The 27,072-nt window shown below is 45.1% G+C and overlaps 1 protein-coding gene across 1 annotated transcript in view; it reads right to left on the bottom strand.

The window, feature by feature from the left end:
* Positions 1 to 27,072, bottom strand: part of HYDIN (HYDIN axonemal central pair apparatus protein) — a 358,209-nt gene that overhangs the window by 97,765 nt on the left and 233,372 nt on the right. The window contains exons 48-55 of the mRNA XM_083370240.1: positions 25,999 to 26,192; positions 25,244 to 25,426; positions 24,131 to 24,250; positions 21,414 to 21,573; positions 21,159 to 21,331; positions 3,391 to 3,589; positions 3,120 to 3,219; positions 2,173 to 2,272 (exon numbers count right to left, since the gene is read on the bottom strand). Of these exons, the coding sequence (XP_083226366.1) occupies positions 2,173 to 2,272; positions 3,120 to 3,219; positions 3,391 to 3,589; positions 21,159 to 21,331; positions 21,414 to 21,573; positions 24,131 to 24,250; positions 25,244 to 25,426; positions 25,999 to 26,192 (1,229 nt within the window). The remainder of the gene's footprint in view (positions 1 to 2,172; positions 2,273 to 3,119; positions 3,220 to 3,390; positions 3,590 to 21,158; positions 21,332 to 21,413; positions 21,574 to 24,130; positions 24,251 to 25,243; positions 25,427 to 25,998; positions 26,193 to 27,072) is intronic.

Raw genomic sequence — 27,072 nt, 5'->3', positions numbered from 1 at the left:
TAACATTAGAGATTTTACTAATTAAAATTCGAGAGTCCTCTTTGATAAAGGGAATTAAAATAAAACAGAATGATTATAGATTGAGAGCTTTTGCTGATGACTTGGTTGTGACAGTATCCCAACCGTTACAGTCGGTCATAGACTTGATGGAAATTATAACTCAGTATGGTAAGGTTTCTGGGTTTAAGGTGAATAGTAATAAGACTAAGATATTACCCAAGAATTTATCTATGAGTGAAAGGGATATGTTATCTAAATTAACAGGTTTTGAAATAGTGAAGAAGGTTAAATATCTAGGAGTACATATTGCAGCCTCAAATGTAAAATTGTATAAGAATAATTACGAAACACTATGGTTGAAGGTACAAAGGGACTTAAATAATTGGAAAAAATTACAATTATCATTACTGGGAAGAATTGCAGTTGTTAAAATGAATGTTCTACCAAAGTTTCTCTTTCTGTTTCAGATGATACCTATATTGAAAAAGGATGCCAACCTTGATCAATGGCAGAAGGGTATTAACAAATTTATCTGGGCGGGGGAAAAACCAAGAGTTAAATTCAAGATTTTACAAGATGCCAGGGAAAGAGGGTGACTCAAGGCGCCGAATTTGAAATTGTACTATGATGCGGTTGCCTTGACCTGGGTTAGTGATTGGCTTAATCTAACTAACAAGGGAATACTTCATCTTGAGGGATGGGACTTGGTATATGGATGGCATGCATACTTGCTTTATGATAAGAAAGTAGACAGGGCTTTTAAATCCCATATTCTTAGAAGTGCTTTATTGCGTGTCTGGAAAAAGTATTATTATAAGTTAAATTATAAAATACCGATTTGGGGAATTCCTGGACACGCGATAGAGGGCGTATCTATGGGAGTGAGTATGGATACGGTTTCTTATAAGGAACTACTTAGATTGCAAGGGAATGATTGGCAACTTAAATCATTAGAGGAGTTAAGACAAGAAAACATAAGTTACTCTTGGTTTCAATATACCCAATTGAAAGCTAGGTGGAAGTCAGATCAAAAGGTTGGCATCACAACTACAGATCAAAATTTAGTAAAGCAAATTAGAGATTCAAATTGTGCACATATAAAGAGGATATATAGTGCTTTAATTGAATTGGATTCGGAAACGGAACTGGTTAAAGACTGCATGATAAAATGGGCACAAAATATTCAGGAACCAATTTCGTTGGACACCTGGGAGATAATTTGGGTCAGAAATGTTAAATTTACCCAGGCTCAAAATCTAAGAGAAAAATTTTATAAAATGTTTTATAGATGGCATCTGGATCCCAAGAAGTTGTCCAACATGTATCCTAATTTACAGTCTAAATGTTGGAGGTGTGGTAGTTTAGAAGCTACCTATTTTCACATGTGGTGGACTTGTAGAAATATAAAAGCTTTTTGGATTAAAATTTGGTGGAACATTCAAAAGATTTTTAAGAGAAAGATAAAGTTTTCCCCGCAATTGTTTTTATTGGGCATTGTTGTAGATTGTGATGTTAAAGAAACTAACTTGATGTTGAACATGATAACGGCAGCATGGTTACTGGTGGGACAATATTGGAAGAAGGATAGTTTGCCCACTGTAGAAGAATGGGTGTTTAAAGTTTCGAATCTTGCAGAAATGTCTAAGATTTCTGCTTATCTGAAGGATCATTCACAGGAAAGATATATTTCAGTTTGGAGAAGATGGATAAATTATATTCAAAACAAATATGGGACTAAAAAGTACCATTTAGCTTATGAGTAAATTTTAGTGGGATATTGTTATTGGTACGTTGTTGGTAGTTATGTTAAAAGAGAGTTAAAGCGCATTATGAATTTGGTTAATTGTATATTATGTATAATTTTTATTTAGAATATGATTATTGTAACTATAATCCTGTATTTAGCTCTGGGAAGTGGGGGGGGGGAAGTGGGGGGGTTTGGGGTGGGAGGGATTTGGGGATATATTGTAAAATTTTGTTTTTGTAAAACTCTTTAATAAAAAAAGGGCATGCGGCATTTGGATCGTTAGAATTGCAGGATAAAAGTGTGAGTGAGGTGAACTCGAATGACTGACCTCTGAGGCTTTCACTGAGCTATAAAACTTTAATAAATGGTACTGAAGCAGGGAGCAAAGGGAGAACAAAGGGAATCCTCTGAAGAGCAGGACTTACCTGAAAGCAATCTCGTATTTGCCTTTGTTCTTCATTGATAACATCTGCTTAGCTTCGTCCATAACTCTGACAATCCCAAATTCCAAACCACCATTTGTTCCTATAGGGCCACAAACAGAAAAGACAGCATGAAGCTGAGGAAAATGCTCAAAATGCAGAAAGGGCAGACCAAAGTTTCTCACTTGTCACAGACCATCCCAGAAATGCCCTGCTGACAGACACTGATCCTGAGCCCTGGCAACATACTTTTTGAGCTCAGGTAAATAACAACATGACACCCAACTTGAAATTTCTTTGAGCAACTCATAATAATCAAAGAAACTACAAAAGAAAAACCCAACAAAACAAAAAGATGGCAAGTGCAATGGAGGGAGTGCAATTGTCTGCCCCTTGCCAAAGGGCTGGGTGAAGAGCTTCACGGAGTGGGAGGGGCTATCCAGACCTTTGGGGGAGAACCTCATTCCAGAGGGCAGGACTGAGCAGAGACATTGTTCAACTGAAGGAGCCAAGAGCACACCAATCCTGCTGCATGAAGTCAGCCGGGCCCTATGCTACATAGGGGAGGACAACATATTTATATATGTCTTTTTGTCTTGTTCTCTTCTGCAATAATAATAAATAAATAAATGTACAATTTTTCCAATGTTTTGTTTAGCTTTGTTTTGTTTTTGTAAGATTTCTGTTTCCTTTTTTCCCTTTGTATTTTAACTTTCTAAATAAAATAAAAAATTGTTGAAAAAATATTTCCTTTGATGGCAAGGATACAACCTCCATCACTGTCCAAAAGAGGAAGGTCAGGTGGAAAGCAACTGCAGCAGAAATGGCTGTGGACCCAGGGAAGTAATCAGGGAGGAGACTGACTCCCAGTGAGCAGTTAGCTGAAAATCCTCAGTTCCAAAGAGTCTAAATTTAATTTAATTTAAATAAATAAATAAATGATAACTTACCTTTGGGGAAACTGATGTCCAGGGCCACATCATAGGCCTCAGCAACAATCTGTATATTTTCAATCTGAACAATCCCCAGAATATTTTCTGCATCAGAAACCTAAAATGACCACAAGGATCGTTATTCCAATGGCCACCGTAGTTGTGATGGCGGTAGTTGTCAAGGAGGGGATTTGTTGGGAAACTGATCATGAAATGGAAAGTTATCACAATCCTTGCCTCTCTTGCTAAGGGATTACTTTGCCAAGTGCCTCTCTGCTGGAGGACTCACCTCCAGCCGGATGGCCTTCTTGATATTGAGGGCCTTTGTGGCCTTGAAATTGACCAGCAGGCAGTGCTCAGAGAAGGGTTCAATGAGGCCAATGTCGTCAGACAAGCAGAAGTCGTCACCAATGTTCTCCAGGCCGCTGATTCGCCAGGCGACTGGCAGTGGAGTCACATTCTTTAGGTAAAGGGATTTTGTTTCCTTTCTGCAAAAACAAGAGAAGCCAGGCAAATGCTAATATATTAGAGCCTTATTTGGAAACCCCAACTTCAGGTATAAATTCAGTCTACATGTAGTATTAGGGTTGTTTTTCTGAATTATTTTATTTCGATGACTCTTCAAATATGAAGTTATTTTGACATTAATGTATTTTACTTATTTACTTATTCAATTTGTATGGCCACTCATCTCATCTAAGTGACTCTGGGTGGTTCATATGGATAAAAAAACCAATCCAATAAAACTGTCAAAGTTCTGACTGATGAACCCAATGAAGTAAACACAGCTGAGATGATTAAATCTCTAATGCAAAACTTTATTGAATGCACCATTTCAGCACTGATGAAAGTGAAAACCAACACTGAGGTTTTCACACCTATTTTGCTATATTAAAAGAATAGAAACCTCCCTCCACTCTTTGTGCAGGTCACATTGCCCAATTGCTAGTTAGGCAGTTGTTATGAGAGAATCCACAGTCTTCAATAAAAGTATCTCTGCATGTCTTTGCTTCTCACAAAGTAGCCAGCAGGTGCTAACAGCTCACATTCCAATCTCCCCCCTCCCCCCAAGCTGTTGGCAAGCTACAAAGTAGTTATGTCTGGACCAGCCTGTCACTTTGGAAGGTTTGACAGGCAGCCTCCCAAAAAGCTGGAAGGAACCTGGAAAATAGTAAATACAAATTATTTTCCACTATATCCCTTATCCTGGTGGTCATGGCTTCTGGGGGTACTTAGCATAAAATTTGGTTACTAAGCAATCTGCTTTTGATGAGCTTTTGTCCATCTCACCTCTGAGATCAGATAGCCTCTCCATTGCACTAAGTACTATAATCTTACTCTATGTTTTCTAGAGTCTAAAATTTATTTTATTTCATAATACTTGTTACTATGATAGGACCAGGGCCTTCCCTTTCAACCGGTCTCATCTTGGATATATGAACTGGCTTCAGCAAGCTACAATAGAATACTGGATGCACCTAGTATCCTAGGTAGTTTTAACTCTACTGTATTGATCACTTTCACTATTGGGAAAGGCCCTATGTATTTAGGACCCAGTTTCTTACATGGCAGCCTCAGGTTTAGATACTTTGTGCAGAGATACATTCTATCTCCTACATGAAACACTCCCTGTGGCACTGTTCACCTTTGCCTGCTTCTTTTGGCTTTCTTTTATCTTTTTTTAAAAGTATTTAAATTTTAATTGTCTATTATTAAAGTATTTTAAAGTAATTAAATTTTAATTTTCTATTATTACAATTCATTAGTGCTTAATTAACAACGTATTGTTTGGGTTAATTTGTTTTGCTTAGTGTAATGTATTGGGCTTGTTTTATTAACACCACGTGGTATTGCTGGGAGGCTGGGAGCTAGCTAACGGCTCCCAGCTCCTCAGACAACCCATCTCCAGCACTGCTATTGGTTGCCCCTAGGGCGGCAATAGGTTGCTTCAAACCTATTGGCCGCTGCCTAGGGGCCAGGGTATAAATTGCTGCATCTGCAGCCCTGTTCTCTAGTTCTGATCCTGCAAACAATAAACCATGATCTTTGCTGAACTCACTCGCCTTGTCTTTATTCCTGCGCAACGAACCCAGTACACAACACTGGCGATGAAGGTGGGATCCTGCTTCTCTGTCAGAGCTGAAAGTCACTAGGGGAGAGGCAGCGCACGCCTGGTGGGAAAAGCAATTCCCCCCTATGGTCAGCTAGCCAAGCCACGCTAGCGACCACACGCTCAGAGGACCAGTCCCTGAGCAATGGAGAGGCAGGATTTGGAAGACGCTGAAAGCCAGCCGCGAAGACCAGCACAATGCCCAAGGTCGGAAGGCTGTGAAAATTTAACATCAAGCAACCAGAAGAATGGCCATCGTACCTGTCCCAGGTCAAAAACTACCTCTGGGCGAACCAGGTCGCAGAGGACGGAGTGAAGGCCACCACACTGCTCTGTGTGTGCGGCCCAGCGACGTTTGATCTAGCCGAGAACCTGTTCGTGCCCACACCGTTGGAATCTGTCTCCTATGCCAAATTGAAGAAGAAGCTTGGAGAACACTTCCAACCCAAGATGTTGGTGATTGCATGGCGCTACGCCTTCAAACAAAGAATACAGCAACCGGGAGAGACCGCATCCAAGTACATTGCGGCCTTGAGGCAGGCCGCCCACCTGTGCCAATTTTCAGACGTCGAAGAGCGACTGCAAGACCAGCTCGTCTGTGGCCTCTGCAACCAAGAGCTGCAGCAGAAGCTATTTGCCAGAGAAGTCCTATCGTTTGCGGATGCCCAGAAGGAAGTCATAGTGGACGAAGCCGCTGGAGGAGCCATCCGAGCTATCTGGCCCGCCAAAACGATGCAATGCGAAGAAGCCATCCACCACGAGGACACAGAACTCACAGAGGACCCCGAAGAAGACGCTGAAGTCGACAAGTTGCACAGACAACCCGACCAACAGCACCGTAGCAGCAAGCAACAAGAGACTACTTACAAGGCAGATCCCTTGCCTATGTCCTGGCCAAGGAGGCAGAGATCAACCTAGCCAAGAGGCAATGACAAGGGGGGAGATTATAGGGAAGATCACCATCAGAGCCAACTCGCAAGCCATTGAAGCAAGCACCAGCAACCAAAAGAACCTCAGGATGCTTAAAATGTGGGAAAGAGAGACACCATGAAGCTGAATGCCGCTCACACACCCCTGTCCAGAAACTTGATCAAGCTCCAGCCGGAAAACCCAGGAAGACTCCAGCGAAGCCGAAGGAGACGGCCATGAAGAGCAAGGAAGCCATCGAGTTCCCTGCCTCAGCCTAATGAGGAAAGGGAACTCTGACCAATCCAGGAGGAACATCCAACTCATTGAACAACAACTCAGAAGACAAACCCCTGGTAAGTGGACCCATTGCATCCCTCACCTGGACAGTAGAATTGTTAGCTTCTGGCATGCCCGAGAGAGTGGAAATCAGGGCATTAATTGACTCTGGCTGAATCTGTTGTCTCATAAGCCCAATGTTAGTAGGGAATTTGGGAATTCCAGTGAGGAGGCTGAAGAAACTGATCTGTTTCGGTCAATTCTTCAATAAAAGTATCTCTACATGTCCTTGCTTCTCACAAAGTAGCCGGCAGATGCTAACAGCTCACATTCCAATCTCCCCCCTCCCCCCAAGCTTTGTTGGCAAGCTATAAAGCAGTTATGTCTGGACCAACCTAGTCACTCTATGAGGCTTGACAAAAACATTAAAAACCAATTTATTATATAGAAGCATATAAAATATATTGTTTCTATAATCAATTAACAAAACAGAACATTACAATCAGCAGCAGAATCCTTTCTAAGAGCTCCCTGCCATTTCTAGACACCCCTCCCCAAAAACAGTGGCAGAGCCATATCTGCAAAGCCTTGTTAAAGGCTGGGAGGATCCAGGTCAATTTAAAGTCTGGGTGTCAACTTGTGAAACAAACCTGGCTGAAGCCGTCTTTGTCATTCTGAGTTGCCACAGGTGGGGGGGCAAGAGGGGAAAGAAAACTACAGCATTGCTAGACCCATGGGAACCAAGGTCATTCCCACAGGAGCTGAAAGGTGGAGAGAAGAAGTTTCACCAGAGTCTGCCAATTGCTTCCATTGGTTAGCCTGATCAATCATATAGCAGAGGGGAGGGAAGTGTTACATTTAATTACACTGTATACCTAAGGGGAATTTTAGAGTTGGTTTCACTTTTGACCATGCCAATATTATGTTTCCAATAAACATGTGCTTTGAGGAAACACAGTGAGAAACAGTGAGCAAGCCGGGGGAGAAGGAGCTTTTTCAAGCCTCCCAGCTGGGGAGAGCCACCAGGAAGTCTGCCACTGAAGATTTGGGTGAATCAATGGAAAGATTTGAAAAGCTAGAGATAAGCAGAAATCACCTCCTGCTGAGAGAAGCCTCCAGCCCCACAGAGAGAGGGAACTCCAGTCTGAGGCCACTGCAGCAATAAGAAATTTGGCAGCCCCCACAGGTGGACGGTCAGCAACCTATGAGCTTGCCATAGCTAATAGAGCTGTCTTTGGGAGACCCCTGGCAACCCAGGAAGTTGCAACTACAGATATTGCAAACACAGCAGGGGGCGTCGCCACAGCCCCTGAAGTTGCAACCCCTAGGCATGCAGCAGCAGTCAGGATGGGACCAGCAGCTACTGGGGGTGCAACAGTCACAGTGGGAAGCCCAGCAGCCAGTGATTGATCCACCTTTCAGAGCAACCTTCGATGGGGACCCAGAGAAGTTGATTTTTTTTCTAAACCAAGTGTTCTCTCATTTGAACTGCTGTGCCTACATCTATCCAGATCCAGCTGCTATGGTTGACGTGATTGCATCCAGTCTAGAGGGAGAGGCATCTGAATGCCTGAATAATTTATACAATGAGCAAGACCCTGAATGTTTGGACGCCCACCTCTTCCTCCTAGGACTGAGAGAAAGATTTTAGGACCCATCCATTGCCCTCAAAGCAGAAGAACAAATCCACAAGATAAAGCAAGCCGGCCAGCTTGCCCTGGAGTATGTACGAGAGTTTCGCAAGATAGCCAGTTGTATAGGGAGGTGGTCTGTGCAGTCCACACTCCATCACTTCAGGGAAGGGTTGGACAACCACCTCTCTCAGGCCTGCATTTATCGAGCGGTACCTGATCAGCTGCAAGCATGGTACCAGGCGGTGGTAAAACTAGACGTTCAGCTTGCCTGCTATAAGAAACCTCCCTCACCTGAAGCCGGGCCAAGGCCAGAGCAACCCAAACAGCAACCACCCTGAGGATCTCCAACTGTTGCAGCTGCTGAAAGACCCAGGCCACCTGCAGGCCTGTCAATCAAGTGCTTCCGATGTGGACAGCAGGGATATTGAGCAGCAAATTGCCCAGTCCCCTACCCCCAATTTCAGAATAGACCAGGATCAGCAGTAAGAAAGAAACCTGCCCAGCAGCCAACGAGAGAGAAATCCAACTCTCAAATCACATAGGAACCTGTTGCCCAAGTCACTTCCCCCACACAGGAGGACGCTGGAACTCAGGGGCTGGATCCACCCCCGCTCTACCCTCTTTCAACAGCGACGACAAAGGAGAGAACGACCTGATGGTGAACCAACACATCCCACTTTTCTCACTACCTGCCAAACTCATAATCCCTAAGTCAGGTATACAGGTAGATTTAAAAGTGCTAGTTGATTCTGGATGCTCCCGATGCATCATTAGTTTTCCATTTGGCATGAAATTGGGCATACAAGCAGAACTGGTCTCCAAATCTGTGATGTTTGAGCAAGCCGATGGCTCCCTGATGGAAGGGACTTTAGTCACACAATTAATGGAGCCCCTACGCCTAGAAATAGGTGAGCAATGGGAATTTATTCGCTTCTTGATGGAGATGGGACAGAGTTCCAGAAGAACAACCATCACTGCAGCCCTCCACCGACCTGGATTTTATGGCAGAGTGGCTATACGGAAACCTCTCCTCAGTGCAAAACACATGAAAGCCTGCTTGGAGTTTGCTAAAAAGCACCTGAAGAAGTTCCTCTCAAACTGTGAGGAACAAGATTTTCTGGTCTAATGAAACCAAGATCGAACTGTTTGGCCTCAATTTTAAACATTATGTGCCTCCTCCTGTGGCACCCGCACCTGCACCAGCATTAACAATAAAAGATTTACAAGATGCTTTACAAGATGCTTTAAAAACACAATCCCAACAATTAGCTGAAGTTATTGAGGAGAAGAATACTGAAATAAGAGCAGACATTTTGGCTGCATTTCAAGGGCTTGCAGTTTGTATTGAGCGTCTGGATGATCGCGTGGAAGAGCTCAGTCAAAACAATATGAGATTAGATGCTAAAATGTTGGATGCTGAAAATGTGATGGAAAAGATTGATGATGATGTAGTTATGATACAATATAGAGATATGGAGTTTGCTGTGAGGATCAGAGGTCTGAAAGAAGATCCTAAGGAAGATTTGAAAGAATTATTGGCACAAGCCCTTGAACAGGTTTTGGAGCGTCCAGCAGAAGATATTATGGGGGATCTAGACAAAATATTTCGTGTTAACTCTTGGATTGCAAGACAAAGAAAGTTACCTAGAGATGTGGTGGTTTATTTTACAAAGAGATCAATTAGAAATGTGGTCATCCAAGCCTTCTATAACAACAGATTTACAGTTGCTGAGCAAGAAGTTTTAATTCTGAAAGAGATTCCTCCAAGAATTTTAAGGAAAAGAAAGGAATTTGCTTTCTTGGCAGATGAATTAAAGAAACGGCAGCTTCAGTTTAGATGGGAGATTCCAGCAGGCATGGTGGTGATGTATGCAGGCACGAGATATCATCTTAATACAGTTTTGCAGGCACGAGATTTTTATTCTAATATTTTGAAGGCAGGTTCTCCGCCATCTTCAGAATTTAAAGGAAGGAATGGTGAAGGAGAGCGTCAGTCGCGAATGGAGAGTATACAAGGAGCTGAAGGAGCTACTCTGCAGAAGGATAAAGAATCCCAGCAAATCACAGAAGTGGATCAGTCCCAGGTGCCAACAGAAGAGGTTAGAGAACAAAGAATGACACGGGCTGCAATTAGACGAATGAGACAAAAACAAGAACAACAGAAAGCTACAATCATATCTCAAAAACCTACTTACAGTGAAGTAGTGGGAGGAGCGAAACCGAAGAGAGTGCAGGTGGTCTTTGGAAGAGGCACTCCGAAAGCTTCAGATTGCAAAAGATGGCGACAAAGTTTCTAACTTGGAATGTTAACGGACTAAATTCCCCGCACAAGAGAAAGAAAGTATTTCAGTATTTAAAACAATTTGGAAATGATGTTATTTGTCTACAGGAAACGCATATTCGAGCAGCTGATCAAAAATATTTGATAAATTTTAGGCTGGGTACACAGTTTATTGCGTCTGCTCCAGACAAGAAAAATGGTGTAGTTATTTATGTTAAGAATAACTTAACAACTAATTTAATTGAAACAGATAAACAAGGACGATATGTTATGATTGAACTATTAATAGAAGGCAAGAAAATACTTTTGGTTGGATTATACGCTCCTAATCAACAGCAAGGAGAATTTTATAAACTATTACATAGCAAGATAACTTAATGGGATTATAAATCCTGTATTTTTATGGGAGACTGGAATGGTGTTTTGGATGTACAAAAGGACAAAAAAGGTCTTTTTAGAAGTATACCAAGTCACGCTAGATTGCCTAAATCTTTTTTTGAGATGAAAGACGATTTGGAACTGAGAGATGTTTGGAGAGAAAGAAATTTGCAAGAAAAAGACTTTACCTTTTTTCCGATAGGCATCAATCTTTTTCCAGGATTGATTTTGTATTAATTACTAATGATTTTTTTCCTAGGATTAAGAAGATTTAGATATGTCCAAGAACTATATCAGATCATAGTCCAGTATGGTTGGAAATAGAAAAAGACAATGGAGACAGGCAGTCTTGGAGACTAAATGAAAATTTGTTTAGATATCAAGAAAATGTGGAAGTGTAAAAAACAGATGAAAGAATTTTTTAATATGAATATGTACAAGTACCCTTGTACTTCTATTGAAATGGTTTGGGATGCAAGCAAAGCTTATATGAGAGGAGTGTTAATATATTTGAACAATAAACATAGACGTAAACTGGAATATAAGCGAAAAGAATTAGAGAAGGAAATTAAAAGGAAAGAGAAGGCTTTAATTTTGAATCCATCTGATAGGAAGATTAAAGAGGTAATTACTTTATTAAGAGGTCAGTTTGATATGTTGATGGCAGATCAAGTGGCAACCAATTTACGGTATGTTAAACACAATACTTTTTGTAATGCTAACAAGCCGGGTAGGTGGTTAGCTTACTTGTTAAGGAAAAAACAAAGGTCACGTAATATAGATAGAATAGATTACAAGGGTAAAGTGGTGTTTCAGCAGAACCTTATTAAAAAGGCTTTTGTTGATTTTTATTCTAAGTTGTATGTCAGGGACAAGATTCAAGATGTAGATATAGATAGATATTTACGAGAAGTTAATATCCCTGTTCTTACACAAGAGCAAAGGGAAGGGATGAATCAATTGATAAATGATGAAAAAAATAATTTAGCAATTAAGCAATTAAAGGTGGGGAAAGCACCAGGAACAGATGGTTTGACTGCCATTTATTATAAAGATTTACAGTTAGAAATGGTGGAACCTTTAAAAGAACTGTTTAGGACAATTCAATTGGGAGGAGAAGTGCCTCCATCGTGGAAAACAGCCTTTATATCGTTGATTCCGAAGGAAGATCAAGATATTACCCAAGCCAAAAATTATAGGTCAATATCGCTTTTAAACACTGATTATAAGATATTTGCAAAAATTTTAGCAAATAGATTAATGAAGGTAATGCAGCAAATGATTCATAGTGACCAAACTGGATTTATAAGTGGTAGACAAATGAACAATAAAGTGAGACATATTGTAGACTTATTGGAATTTTTGGATAGAAATAACCAGGTTTTTGCAGCTACTGTGGGAACTCCTATGTTGTTCAAAGAAAAAAAAGAGGGGTCTCTTCGTCTCTGCATGGACTATAAAGGTCTGAATGCAGTGACTGTGGAAAATAAATACCCCCTCCCCCTCCTGAAGGACTTACTAACCCACCTTACTAACCCACTAAATTAGACCTGAGAGAAGCATATTACTGGGTGAGAATAAAGGAGGGAGATGAATGGGAAACTGCCTTCAACTGCCCCTTGGGAAGCTACCAGTTCAAAGTCATGCCATTTGGGCTGCAGGGGCCCCCAGCCGTATTCATGCAGTTGATTAATGAGGTCCTACATGATCATTTGTACAAAGGGGTTCTAGTGTATCTTGATGACATCCTGATATACAGCATGAGTATGACTAATCATATAAAGCTGGTGAGAGAAGTGTTAAAGAAACTATTGAATGCCAAGCTTTAAGTCAAATTGTCAAAGTGTGAATTTAGATTATTTTGGCTGCAGAATTTCCAATGAGGGGATTGAAATGGACCCAGCCAAAGTGAAAACTATAATTGAATGGCAGCCCCCAAAGACTCGCAAACAACTCCAGAGCTTCCAAGATTTTGCCAACTTCTACCGTCAATTCATCCCTTCGTTTGCTGAGATTGCCCTACCTCTTACAGAACTACTACCAACAGGCAAAGGAGGAGGGAAACCATGTCCAGGCCAACCACTAGCATGGACTATGAGCTGTCAAATTGCTTTTGAGAATTTAAAAAGACTATTTGCTGCTGAAACAGTCCTAAAGCACCTCTGCCCAGGGGACCCCTTCGTAATTCAAGCTGACGCCAGCGACGTGGCAGTCAGAGCTGTATTACTGCAAAAGAATAAAAGAGGTGTCCTGCAACCCTGCACCTATACCTCTAAAAAAATTACTGAAAGCAAGAGGAGGTGGGCAGTCTGGGAGTAGGAGGCCTTCGCCATTGGATGGGGACTATTAATCTGGCGACACTATCTAGAAAGGAGCAAGGTGCCATTTGAAGTATGGACAGATCATAAAAATCTGAAGGCACTGAGAACTCCCCGCAAACTGTTCCCAAAACAAGTGCGATGGGCACAGTACTTTAACTGTTTCAACTTCACACTAAAGTACATACCAGGAGGAAAAAACTTCCTAGCTGATGTGTTATTGAGATTACCCCAGAACAAAATTGAACACAAAGAGACAATCATCCCCAGTCCACAAACTGCTGCTTAACTCACGCCTCGCAGGGCCCCTAACCCTGATGACCCTGGAGCAAAGAAAATAAAACAAGCCTCCCTAACATGCAGGGATGGTTTGGCTTACAAGGGGGGGGAACTATATTTTCCTGAAGCCCTCCATCTTAATGCTCTCAAACCCAGTGTTCTGAACCAGCCCTCTTCTGGCCTTGTAGTAAGGCAAACCCCTATTCAGAAAGAAGAGACTGGAGAGCGTCCAAGGCTAAAAGGCATCTGCCAAGATTTATTACTCAATTAACAAAAACACTAGAGCTTGACTCCTCAAGCGGAAGAGTTGCTTTCAGCAACCAGCCCCTCCCCAAACACTCCTTTTATTGAGAGCTCAGGGCGTGGTCTCCCTGTGCCTCCTCCCGAGGAGTCCCACAGCCTTTCTTTGTTTGTTCCTGCTCGACTGCCTCCTGCGTCGGGCGTCCTTGAACAGGGCCAGCTGTGGGTCATCATCCTCCGCACTCTCGGGCTCACGCAGCTGAGAAGAGGTCCCCGGCTGAGGGCTCTGCAAAGCCTCCAAACCATCATCAGCCGGTTCGTCTCCCTCCTCCCCCTCATCTGAGTCATCCGATACATCGGAGCCGGCTGTCGGACCCACAGGCTGGCCCTGAGTCACAACACTATCCCGCACCGCAGGGCCCTTCCCCCGGGTCTGCCGATCCGGATGTGGTCGGGATGGGAACTGTTCGTGAAAAGCAGTCACCAACGCAGGGGCATGAACGGCGGTCGCGTCTTCCCATGTGAAGTCCTCCGGCCCGTACCCTTTCCACTCGATCAGGTACTGGAAGCGACCTTTCAGCCAGCGGGAATCCCTGATGCTGGCGACCTCGTACTCGGGGGTGCTGTCGCCATCACGAGGTCCTGATGGGGGAGGTTCCGCTTGGCGAAGTGGACAAGCCGGTTGTTCGGGGACCAACAAGGACCGATGGAAGACGGGGTGCACGCGCAGGGAACGTGGCAGAGTTAAACGATAGGCGACCGGGTTGATGACGGCCTCGACTGGGAACGGTCCAAGGTAACGGTGGTCCAGCTTCCTCGCCGGCCGAGTGGATGGTAGGTTCCTGGTGGACAGCCAGACCCGATCCCCCACCGATAATGGAGGCGTATCCCTTCTCGACCGATCGGCGAACCTCTTGTAGTCGGCCTTGGCCTTCTCCAGCTGCCGTCGCACCAACCGATGGATCGCCTGTAATTCCGCCATGAATTCGTTCGCTGCCGGCTCCGGTGAGTCCACGGGAGAAAGGGGGAAAAACCTGGGGTGATAACCCACGCTGGCCAAGAACGGTGTCATCTGCGTGGAGGTGTGCTGCGAGTTGTTAAAGGCAAACTCGGCTATGGCCAAATAGTCCACCCAATTGTCCTGCTGCAGGTTAACATAGCAGCGCAGATACTGCTCTAAGATGCCGATGACCTTCTCGGTACCCCCGTCGGTCTGAGGATGATGCGCGGACGAGAGGCAAACCTTAATGTCCAACGCCCGCATCAACTCCTGCCAGAAGCGGGCTGTAAACTGGGCCCCCCTATCGGAGACGACCCTATCGGGAAGGCCGTGCAGCCGGAACACCTGTTGGATGAACATGCGACTAGTGGCGCGAGCTGACGGTAAGCCGCGACAGGGGATGAAGTGCGCCATCTTGGTCAACATGTCCACCACCACAAACACTGTCGTGAAGCCGGAGGATGGGGGTAGATCCGTCAGAAAGTCCATGGACACAGCCCCCCAGGGTCTCTTGGGCGTTGGCAAAGGCTGCAGTAAACCAGGCGGGGCCCCTGTCGCTGACTTGGCCTGCCTGCATGGGACGCAGGAGGTGACATAAGACTGGACATCGTGTCGGACTCGGGGCCACCAGAAGGTACGGGAGACCAGGTTCAGAGTCTTGAACAGGCCAAAATGCCCCGCAGCCAGGTTATCATGACATTGGCTGAGGACGAGTCCCCTGAGTGGCCCTCCTGGAACATAGAGCCGGTCACGATAATACAGGAGTCCATCCGTGACCGACCAAGGCGAATCTGGCCCCACCTCTTCCTTCCGCTGAGCCACCCACGCCTCCTGCTGCTGCGCCTCCCGGATCCGAGCCCGTATATCCACCGGCTCCCGCACCGCAGCAAAAGACTCGACGGGGATCACTGTCCTGGGCGGAAGCTTGTCTTCCACTCGGGTGTACTCGGGCTTCCTGGACAGAGCATCCGCTCTCTGGTTGTGCCCGCTTGGTATGTACCGCACCCGGAAGTCAAACCTCGCAAAGAAGAGGGACCACCGGATCTGGCGTTGGTTCAAATTCCGAGCGGTCTGCAGGCTTTCCAGATTCTTGTGGTCCGTCCGGACCTCGATTTGATGCCGCGCCCCCTCCAGATGATGCCTCCAAGCCTCGAACGCCGCCTTCCACTCATCACCCGGCCGAACCCTGACGAGGTTGTAAGCTCCACGCAGGTCCAGTTTCGTGAAGATCTTAGCCTCCCGGAGTCGGTCCAAGAGCTCGGGGATGAGGGGCAACGGGTAGCGGTTACGCACCGTGATGGCGTTGAGTTTCCGGTAGTCACAGCAAAGCCGTAACTCGCCCGACTTCTTTTTGACGAAGAGCACGGGCGCAGACACTGGCGAGGACGAGGGCCGGATGAAACCACGAGCCAAATTCTTTGTCAGGAAGTCCCACAATGCAGCCAACTCGGGCTCCGACATGGAGTACAAACGCCCCACTGGGAGAGGCGCATCAGGGACTAGATCAATGGAACAGTCATAGGGCCTGTGCGGGGGTAATTGGTCCGCCTCTGACTCGCTGAACACATCAGCAAAGTCGGACAGTTCGGGAGGCAAGGAAACCCCTGGGGAACCCTCCACCTGGCCGGCACAGATATGGCGGGTGTGATCCACGCACTGCAAACTTGGGAAGGTGACCAAGTTCTGAGACCAATAGATCTGTGGATCATGCGCCCGGAGCCACGCCAGTCCCAAGACCACGGGGAAGTGCAGTTCCGAAGTGATGTAGAACTGGATGGCCTCCACATGAGAACTGATGGCCATACACACGGGTTGCGTGGCGGCCGTAATAGGCCCGGACAGGAGCACTCGACCATCGATGGTCTCCACAAGCATGGGCGGATCCACCGGACACTGGGGAACAGCCCATTTGGCCACGAAGGCCGAGTCCATAAAGTTAGTGGTAGCCCCAGAGTCAATTAAGGCATGGACCGGAATCCCCTCTGGCTTGTCAGGAAGGATCAGACGTGCCTCCAAAATCAAATGCCGTGGAGGTTCACAGGCACCGTCAGAACGGCGTCGCTCGGCGTGGTCGTTGTGGGTCGCCCGATCTATCACACCGTCTAGATCGGGCTCGGGCCGTTTCCCGACAGCAAAGTAGAAGACTTTCTCGGGGCAGGCTTGGTCACTGATGCCCGCTGACGCTTCCTTGGGCAAGAAGCAGCCAAATGTCCAGGGTCCCCACAGTAAAAACACAACCCCCCCGATCGTCGTCTGTCCATTTCCGTCACCGAGAGACGGGACCTGGCAGCACCCAGCTCCATTGGCTCCTCCCTCTGGACTGGGGGCTCACGCACAACAGGAGCGGCAGGGGTCTGTGGGGTGGCACAACGACTCTTTCGCTGCTGCAGCCGGGCATCGATCCGCAGACAAAGATGGATCAGCCCATTCAGGTCTGAGGGAATGTCCACGCGGGCCAGCTCATCCAACACCTCCTCCGACAAGCCATCCTGGAAGGCATCCACGAGCGCAGCCTCATTCCAGGCGGAATCCTGGCTAAGCAGCCGGAAATCACTGATATAGGCCTGTAGGGGGCGCTGACCCTGCCTCAAAGCTTTCAGGCGTCGGGTGGCGGTCTGCGCCTTAATTGGGTCCTCGTACATGAGGCGCATATGGTCACAAAACCCCCCAAAGTTATCCAACAAAGGGCTAGGCTGTGCCAGCAAAGGCGTGCCCCAACGAGCTGCATCCCCCGACAGAAGACTCAACACGAACCCCACCTTATCCCGGTCAGTGGGGAAATCAGCTGCTCTCACGCTGATAAAAAGCTGGCATTGTCCCAGGAAGGCAGGAAACAGTTCTGGATTACCAGCAAATTTATCCGGCATAGCTATCTGACATTTCCTCCTGGGTGGGGGTGCAGCATGTACCTGAGCTTGCAGTTGAGCCACCTGAGCTGCCAACAAAGTGAGTTGCTGGGTGAGCTGGGCATTCTCGGCAAGAAGCTGCTCCATCGTAGTAATAAGGGGTGGGAGGCTGAAAGCAAACTGTTCTGAACCAGCCCTCTTCTGGCCTTGTAGTAAGGCAAACCCCTATTCAGAAAGAAGAGACTGGAGAGCGTCCAAGGCTAAAAGGCATCTGCCAAGATTTATTACTCAATTAACAAAAACACTAGAGCTTGACTCCTCAAGCGGAAGAGTTGCTTTCAGCAACCAGCCCCTCCCCAAACACTCCTTTTATTGAGAGCTCAGGGCGTGGTCTCCCTGTGCCTCCTCCCGAGGAGTCCCACAGCCTTTCTTTGTTTGTTCCTGCTCGACTTCCTCCTGCGTCGGGCGTCCTTGAACAGGGCCAGCTGTGGGTCATCATCCTCCGCACTCTCGGGCTCACGCAGCTGAGAAGAGGTCCCCGGCTGAGGGCTCTGCAAAGCCTCCAAACCATCATCAGCCGGTTCGTCTCCCTCCTCCCCCTCATCTGAGTCATCCGATACATCGGAGCCGGCTGTCGGACCCACAGGCTGGCCCTGAGTCACAACACCCAGCCATGACATAAAACAGGCTGGACACTTTGAATATTTAAAAACTCTACACCTCATCCGCTGGCAATTTTGGTGGCCGGGACTAAAACGAGATGTGGAATGTCAGGAGTTGTGCTGTATGTGCCACCATAAAAAGAATTCCAGGGAAAACCCCTGGGTTATTGCAGCCGGTGGCAGACCCTTCTCAATCATGGGAAGAAATAGCTATGGACTTTTATAGTAGACCTACCTGAAAGTAGAGGAAATACTGTTATCTGGACTGTGATAGACCTGTTCTTGAAGGTGGCTTTCATTGCTTGCAAAGGACTCCCATCGGCCCAATGACTGACTAAATTGTTCCTGAAACATATCTACCAACTGCATGACGCCCCTAAGCGAATAATTTCAGACAGTGGGGTGCACTTCACAGCGATGTTTTGGAAGAGTTTTCTTAAATTAATTGGATCTTCTCAAGGCCTATCATCTGCTTTCCATCCAGCTACCAATGGGGCTGCAGAATCCGCTAACAAGATGGTGGAGCAATATCTCAGATGTTATGTTTCATGCCAACAAACAAACTGGACAGACCTCCTCCCTTTCGCAGAGGTGGCTTACAATAATTATGTTCCCAGCAGCACCAGCTACACACCTTTCAGAGTAGCCACAGGAAAAGAGTTCTGCCCAATATCTGAATACCCTCAGGTGCCCTCTGCTTCCCAGACACTTTATTAATGGGTGAAGGGATGGGAAGAAGTTTGGAGAAACACGAAAGCTGCTTTGAAAAAGACTTCTGAGACTTATAAAAAGCAGCCGGATAAAAAGAGAGCCCCTCAAAGAACATTCCAAGTTGGGGAAAAGGTTTATCTGTCCACCAAATATTTACACCTAAAATTACCCAGTAAGAAATTAGGACCAAAATTCTTGGGGCCTTTCCCCATCATAAAGATTATCAAACCTGTCACAGTAGAATTGAAATTCCTAGGTTTTTTTAGGGAGAATTCACCCTGTCTTTCAATGCAGCTTGTTGAAACCTTTTCAAGAATCCACTTTAAGACCTCCCCCTAAGAAGGCACCTGGGCCCCTTGTAGTGGTGGGTCAAACTCACTATGAAGTAAAGCATATTCTTGATTCTAGAATTTTTAAAGGGAAATTGCAGTACCTAGTACAATGGAAAAGATACTCGTCTGAAGCCACTAGGGTGAAATCTAGTGATGTGAAAGCCAACCGACTCATCAAAAGGTTCTATGAGAAACACCCCAACAAACCGAGAGACAGTCCCTAACATATGCTTTTGTTTATGCTACAGGGTCTGTCCTTTTGGTAAGGGGAGCTGGATGTCAACATTGCTAACATCGGATGTTCTTGCATTGACAACATGTGGAGAGGCAGCTTTGCTTCTTTAACTTGTGTGTTACTTTTAGAGTTAGAATTAGTTGATGCTGAGGGGTGGGAGGAGGAAGAATGTCTCTCAAGGCTGTTTTGAAATAAGAGAAGATAAGAATTTGGTGGATCGCTAAACAGGAGGGAAAGCTTACAATTCAAACTAATTGGAGAATGTGTTTTATGAGGGTTAATTAGAGGGAGGAACTGTGCTTTGATACTGTGTGCTTAGGGGAGGGGAATCCAGATTTCAGCTTGATCATGTACGTGTCGAAGTTATGCTCTTTTGATTAAAGACTCCTTAAGGTAAACAATGCCTCTTTGTTCTTTGAAGAATTGCATCTGTTGGAAACATGACAATAGAAGCATATAAAATATATTAAGTGTTTATATAATCAATTTACAAAACAGAACATTATAATCAGCAGCAGAATCCTTTCTAAGAGCTCCCTACCATTTCCAGACACCCCTCCCCCAAAAAGCCATGTCTGCATGTCTGGGAGGATTGGGGCCAATTTAAAGTCTGGGAAGACAAAGATGCTCACAGGGGAGGGGCCACAGCAGAAAAGGCTCTCCTCCTGGGTCCACTAGATGACATTCTTTTGTAAGCAGATCCCTTACTATGCCTCTCCTGCTGGTCCTGATGCAAAGGGTAGATGTGACAGGAGAAAGGCCTTGGAGGTCTTCTAGTCCAGCCCGCTGCTCAAGCAGGAGAACCTATACTGTGTCAGACAAGTGAATATCCAGTCTCTTCTTAAAAATCTCCAGTGATGGAGTGCCCACAATTTCTGGGGGAAAGCTGTTCCACTGGTTGATTGTCCTCACTGTCAGGAAGTTTCTCCTCAATTCCAGGTTGCTTCTCTCTTTGATCAGTTTCCAACCATTGTTTCTCATCCTTCCATCTAGAGCTTTGGTGAGCAACCTGGCCCCCTCTGCCTTGTGGCACTCCCCTCAGATACTGGAACACTGCTATCATGTCTCCCCTATTTCTTCTTTTCTTTAGACTAAATAAACTCCACATCCAAGTGAAAGACTCTTGGATTCTATGATCTGAAGTCTTGCCACAAACAGTTCCATGGAATTTCTTTTGTTAAGAGAAAGCAGGAAGGACCACAACTCCATGCTCAACACATTGTTAACATGTTTCAAGTCTCTGGCCAGCTAGAGTAGACTGTCCCACTCAAACAAAACCTGGCATTTGCTTTTTACCACTGAAAATGTAGAATAGAATAGAATAGAATAGAATAGAATAGAATAGAATAGAATAGAATAGAATAGAATAGAATAGAATAGAACAGAACAGAACAGAACAGAACAGAATAGAATAGAATAGGATTCTTTATTGGCCAAGTGCGATCGGACACCCAAGGAATTTGTCTCCAGTGCATAGGATCACAATGTACATATCAGGAGCAAGTAATAGGTCATAGATTAATGATCTATTAATCAAGGTTTTGGGAAATCAGACTCCTCTACAAAGCTCACAGTTCCCTTAACAGGATGGCCATTTGCTGTTGAAAACCAGATGGCCACATTCATTGATCCCCCCCAACCCAATCTCAATCAAATAATTTAGATTTAGACTTTAGCAGCATTATGATATCTAAGGCCAGAAGACTGGTCAAAAATTTCCTAAAATATTTTTCCGCCTCCATACACCTCTCATTTTCCATGTCCATCCAGGTGAAGGGAAGAGGCACACAATGAGGGGTGGTCAGCAAACAGATGGCTGAAATAGGCTAATCTCCTAAAGCCCAACCTGTGCAGCAGCAACTTCTCAAAATGCAGCTGTCGGCGGTCCAGCTCCACTTCTGGGCGAACGCCCTGGCAGCAAATCCGGAAGGTGACCGGCTCCGGATTTTCTTTCACACAACAGACAATGCTGTCTTCAAACACACCAGCCGCTGTTGGATATGCCCAGACGGTCAGCACCTGGAAGGACAGGAAAGGGCACTGAGTGGAATCTCCTGCATGGCGAAGCCTGTCAAGGAAAGCGGCTGGCTGCTGCCCTTACTTGCTTCTGGTTCGGCTTCAGCATCAGCATGGGCGGGTCCAAGAGGTAGGTGACTGCCCTGGAGTCATGCTGGAAGAAGAAGTGCACCTCGACCTCCAAAGGGGAGATGTTGAGAATGGTGAGCTTTTCAAAGTGATTGGGATACCGCGCAGCCTTGTACCTAGAGAGCCCAGAGGAAGACAGAGAGAAGACGTGCTGGAGTGCCCCGCAGGTAACAAAGGGGCTGGGGGTGGGGGGAGGGCTCCTCCACCCCAGGCCAGGCTTGCATTCCCCTATGACCAATCAGCGGGGAATGAGAAGTGGGCGCCTAGGCCCAAGGAAGCTCTGTACATACTTCTGTCCATCTGGCAAGAAAAGCCTGCTGTGGTATTATATTTTTTTAGCCCACAAAGGAACAAACCCATCTACAAAGGACACAATGATTACTGATAGTCCTCAACTTACAACCACAATTGAGCCCAAAATTTCTGTTGCTAAGTGAGACATTTGTTAGCTGAGGTTTGTCCCATTTTACGACCTTTCTTGCTACAGATGTTAATTGAATCACTGCAGTTGTTAAATTATTAACATGCTTGTTAAGTGAATCTGGCTTCCCCATTGACTTTGCATGTCAGAAGGTCACAAAAGGTGAGAGGTTTATACAAAAGGTGAGAGGCATATACATAGAATGAAGGCTACTGCTAAGCTTGTAAGCCGCCCTGAGTCTTCGGAGAAGGGCGGGATATAAATGGAATTAAAATAAATAAATAAATAAAAAATATTGTTCTGTTTGTTTGTGCTACTACAAAATTTGCAATTTTAAATAAATCCAGAAAAGAATCAGCCAGATCTCAAGTGGAATAGAATCCTATGAAAAACAAACCATTTTTCTTACTTTACAAAAGTAGCGGTGCAAAGAATGGAAAGCTTCAAGAAGGTATAGGCTAGATAACACTTGTGCCTGTTCTTCAGCTGCCCTGCTTCACTGAATCAACTTCCAGGAGAAATGAAAACAGTTCAGAGCACCCCCTTTGAAGCAGGTTTTCTAGTGCAACTTAAAACTGATGCTTCTGTTTTTCCAAATGTTTTATTTCATCTTCAACCATCACAGTTGCCAACATTATTAGCATCCTCACTATTTTTAAAGTCTTTTTTCTATTGTTAAACAGGACTTTTTTTCTCCGCCTTTTGTTTATCAATTCCTGACTCATTGTTCCAGATACTGCATCTTATCTCTTGTCCAGGCATGTTCCCACCTGATGCCTGAATTCTTTTTTATTTCTCATTTTCCCTGTTAACTTCTAGAAAACTCTTTGAACACAATTGGCCAGCCTTTATAGTAAGGTGAACTAAAGATGAGTTAATATTACACAAAGCACATTTGTGTTAAATAAAATTTAAAAAGATGATGAGCTGCCTGGCCAGAGCTTGACCCACTGTATAAAGTGAAAAAAAATCATTAAACATGTTTTTAATCTCCATGAAACCACTGGCTGAGGTCATCTGCCAATATACGGGGTCCAATGCCATCTGAATGCTGATGAAGCTGGGCTGTACATCTCAACCCCAAGATAACCAATCACTCTCAAGGTTATATCCCAATGATTGGAGGCTGTGAAGATCTGAATGAGGAGAAACAGGTTTAAATTCAACCCTGAAAAGACAGAACAGCTGTGGGGTTGTCGTTCTCTCAGTATCAGAGATGTGCTATCTTTAATTCTACTTCCCTAGACAGAATCAATACACAATTTGAGGGTCCTGCTCCTCCCAGTTTCTCTGTTCCTGCTGAAAGAGCAGATGGACAGCTGTAGCCAAGGCAGCCTTTGCCCAGATTTGCCTGCACCTTGTCTCAGACCATGATCATAATCCTTCATGCCCAAATCACTTAACATTTGAACTATTGCAATGTGCTCCACATGAGACTGCCCTTGACAAACAGATGACTCCAGAATGCAGTCATGTGGGCACTTATAGGCACTTCTGGGTACTTCCACATGACCTCTCTACTGTGCAGGCTACGTTCAATACTGAGCACAATACTGGGCACAATTCAAGGTGCTGGTGCTGATCTGCAAAGCCCTTCATGAGAGACGACCTGATTAGCTGAAGGATCACCCTTCTCCCACTGTTTCTGCTCATACTAAGATCTGACAGAGGGGTACACCGAGTCTTGTCCTTGAAATGATGTCATCTAAGGACACTCAGAAAGTATTCTTCTCAATTGGAGCACTACTCTCTGGAATGGAAGTCCCTAGAACCTTTCTTGTCCTGACCTTGAAGATGTGGCCCTGGGTGAAGTCTTGTTTCTGTTGGGCGTTTCACATAATCAGATTTTGTTTTTGAGTTGCTGCTGTATTTATTCTTGTTTTGACCATCTTATTGAGGTTTATATTATAAGCTTACACTGGAAGAGTCAGTTGAGTTAGGCAGTTCTAGAAACTTGATTAAATCAATGAATAAATAAATAACACCTACACACCCCGTGATCCTGAAGCATCTTTTTTAGCCATATGAAAAGGCTTGCGCTTCCTTATTCCACTTTCAGGTTATTCCAGCTACTGTTATCGTCTTTGGGGTCTTTCCCACCCAGAAATGTGAAAAGGCCAGAAAACCCCTTCAGCCCAACATTGCTTTCGATGGCTTTGGTGAAAAACAAAAATAAAAACCTCCTTTTGAAAATCCCCTAATGAGCTTTCTAGTATTTCCTTATCACCCTCTTATCTCCCACTAACACTTACTTTTCTCTTGACTTGCCACAAAGCAAGGGACCAAAGTGGAACACACCCAAGCTCAGGATGTATTTCTTGTACACAATTTCATCAGGCTTGATAGTCTTCTTACGATGGGGGAACACTATCCTGAATCAGAGAAGCAAGGATGCATCAGCAGCTGAACAAAATAAGAGGTCTGGGCAGAAAAGACACCACCCAGAGATCAGCAGGAGCTGATGCAAGCAAGCAACCAGAGAACCCTGCTGGTTTCGTGGGGAACAAGGGGAACAAGGAAACTGATCTGAAGAACTGGAATACCCAATGCAGGCCAGACCCTCTATGGAGTAGTTCCCTTATTTTTCTGTTGCTCTTAAGAAAGACCCTCGTCCTGCAGTATCAGCCAATGTTGACAGTACGAAGAGAACAAATTGTTGAAAAGTATTATCTTCATTCTTAGGACAATGTAATTCTCAACCATTTTAGCTGGAAAATCCACATTTATTTTGCTCTCTATAAGAAGATACTTTTTAGCTCAGTCTCATTATGTTGAAACAGATAACCTTCTCAGGGTGCCGCCTGTAAAAGACTGCCGGCGGATAACACCCAGGGGGAGGGCCTTCTCAGTGGGTGCGCCTGCCCTTTGGAACCAGCTGCCCGTGGAGCTTAGGACTGCCCCCGACCTTCGGTCATTCCGCCGGGACCTGAAGACCTGGCTCTTCGAGCTTTCGGGCCCAGGCTGAGAGATTTTTTTTTCCCCTCAGGGATCAAATTTAATTATTTTAACAGTTTTTAACTCTTGTATTGTATTGATGTTTTTAAATACTTTGTAAACCGCCCTGAGTCATACGAGAAAAGGGCGGTATATAAATTCAATAAACTCAATAAACTTAAAATCACATGTAACCGAAAGCAATTAAGAGGCTAAGAGGAGATTTGGTCACAGTAATGTTATTTGATTTCCATCTCAGCTTCTGACCACTAGCTTCAGAAAGGCAGAAAACCCCACAAGGTAGCATCATTTATTCAAGCTGGGGGGGCCTCTTGCATCCACACCGGAGGACACAATAAGGGCCACAGTATGCCCAGCTTCACACCATAGCATGGTGTTGTGAAGGGCAAGTTTTTTTCCTTCCTGCTTACGTGGGATCCTGGCAGATGCTGGGGTACGTGCAGGTGCCCCTGCAGCACACCTGATACTGTCTCCGAGTTCCAAGGATTTCAAAATTTAGGACCTGATCAAAGAGTCCTGTTTTGGTGGAAGAGAAATGGATGCGCATTGAAACTTCCCCATTAGCAGGAACAATCCAGCGAAAGCTGTTCAACCTATGGGATACAAAGCACAACAGATCTGCTTTAAGCCAGTGTCCCTAAGACCAAACTTTTGAATGCAAACTTCATTGGCGCAGAACTCTCTGCTCCATCACAGAAGAAAGTTGTCCTGTTTTCTGAAAAAGATGCTCCTTAGACATTGGCGAAAAAGTCCTTTCTTCCCCTTCCCCTCCCCCTTCCTATTGTTGAAGCAGCCTGTAAAAGACAATGGAAGAGGAAGAAAGGGAGATTATAGAAACCCACAGCCAGCATGGTAAGAAACTCCCCAGATGAGGGCATAATAAATGAGATTTAGAAACAGATAAACCCTCAGAAGGCTCAAGGAAAAACACATAGGAAGCCCATAGGGTAAGATGCACAATCAGTAAGATTTAAAAGCAGCAAAAAGACAGAAAAATGGGCATTTCTAAAGGGGGGGGCACTTCAGTTCCTGTCTGTGGCCGACAGCATTTCCCGAGCTCCCTGTCCCAGACAGCATGGGCAGGCCGATCTAACAGTGTTCTTCTATTCTGGCTGGCAGGTCTGCCCCCTTCTTCCCACGGGGGCTTCTGCCTCAGGACCCTAACCTGAGCAGCTTCTCACTGGAGGCCTCTGCGGTGGGGCTGCCCTGATCAAGCTCAGACAGGGTCGTCATTGTGCCAGGGCTGGGATGGATGCCTTTTCTGCTGCGAGGAGCAGCTTTCTTTTCCTTTGGGGCTTCACGGGGGACCTCAGGTTTCTCCTTCCTGGACCTTCCTCGAGTGGGGGTGGCCAGATCCTCCTGAAAGCCAGTAAAAAGATAGCAAGATGGAAAGCCAATAAATGAGAATATCAACATTAATATTAACATTAATTAAAGATTAACATCAGAGCAACAGTCAGGGAAAAAATACCCCAATCCAGGAGCTGCCAAAGAAGCCAACTGTAAACAGCCCCCACCAACACTGATAGGGCGAGATGCTAGAACATCAACAGCAAACCCCCCTCCTTACTAGCACTGGTCAGGTGACCGAGCTCAGGCAATGAAGCTTCTGCAAGAAGACAGCCAAGCTCAGAGAGCACCAAGGAGCCCTCGAGAAGGAAAGTCTTGAATTAGGAATCAGGAAGTCCATCTACCTCTAATCTTAGTAGTGCTGGCAGAAACGTTTTAGGCTGTATACAGGTGAAACTCGAAAAATTAGAATATCGTGCAAAAGTTCCTTTATTTCAGTAATGCAACTTAAAAGGGGAAACTAATATATGAGATAGACTCATTACATGCAAAGCAAGATAGTTCAAGCCGTGATTTGTCATAATTGTGATGATTATGGCTTACAGCTCATGAAAACCCCAAATCCACAATCTCAGAAAATTAGAATATTGTGAAAAGGTGCAATATTCTAGGCTCAAAGTGTCCCACTCTAATCAGCTAATTAAGCCATAATACCTGCAAAGGGTTCCTGAGCCTTTAAATGGTCTCTCAGTCTGGTTCAGTAGGAATCATAATCACGGGGAAGACTGCTGACCTGACAGTTGTGCAGAAAACCATCATTGACACCCTCCATAAGGAGGGAAAACCTCAAAAGGTAATTGCAAAAGAAGTTGGATGTTCCCAAAGTGCTGTATCAAAGCACATTAATAGAAAGTTATATGGAAGGGAAAAGTGTGGAAGAAAAAGGTGC

This window comes from Vipera ursinii (genome assembly GCF_947247035.1).
Source record: "Vipera ursinii genome assembly, chromosome: 10".
Taxonomy (NCBI): Eukaryota; Metazoa; Chordata; class Lepidosauria; order Squamata; family Viperidae; genus Vipera; species Vipera ursinii.
The sequence above is the reverse complement of the archived record's forward strand: the minus strand, read 5'-3'. Positions and strand labels throughout refer to the sequence as shown.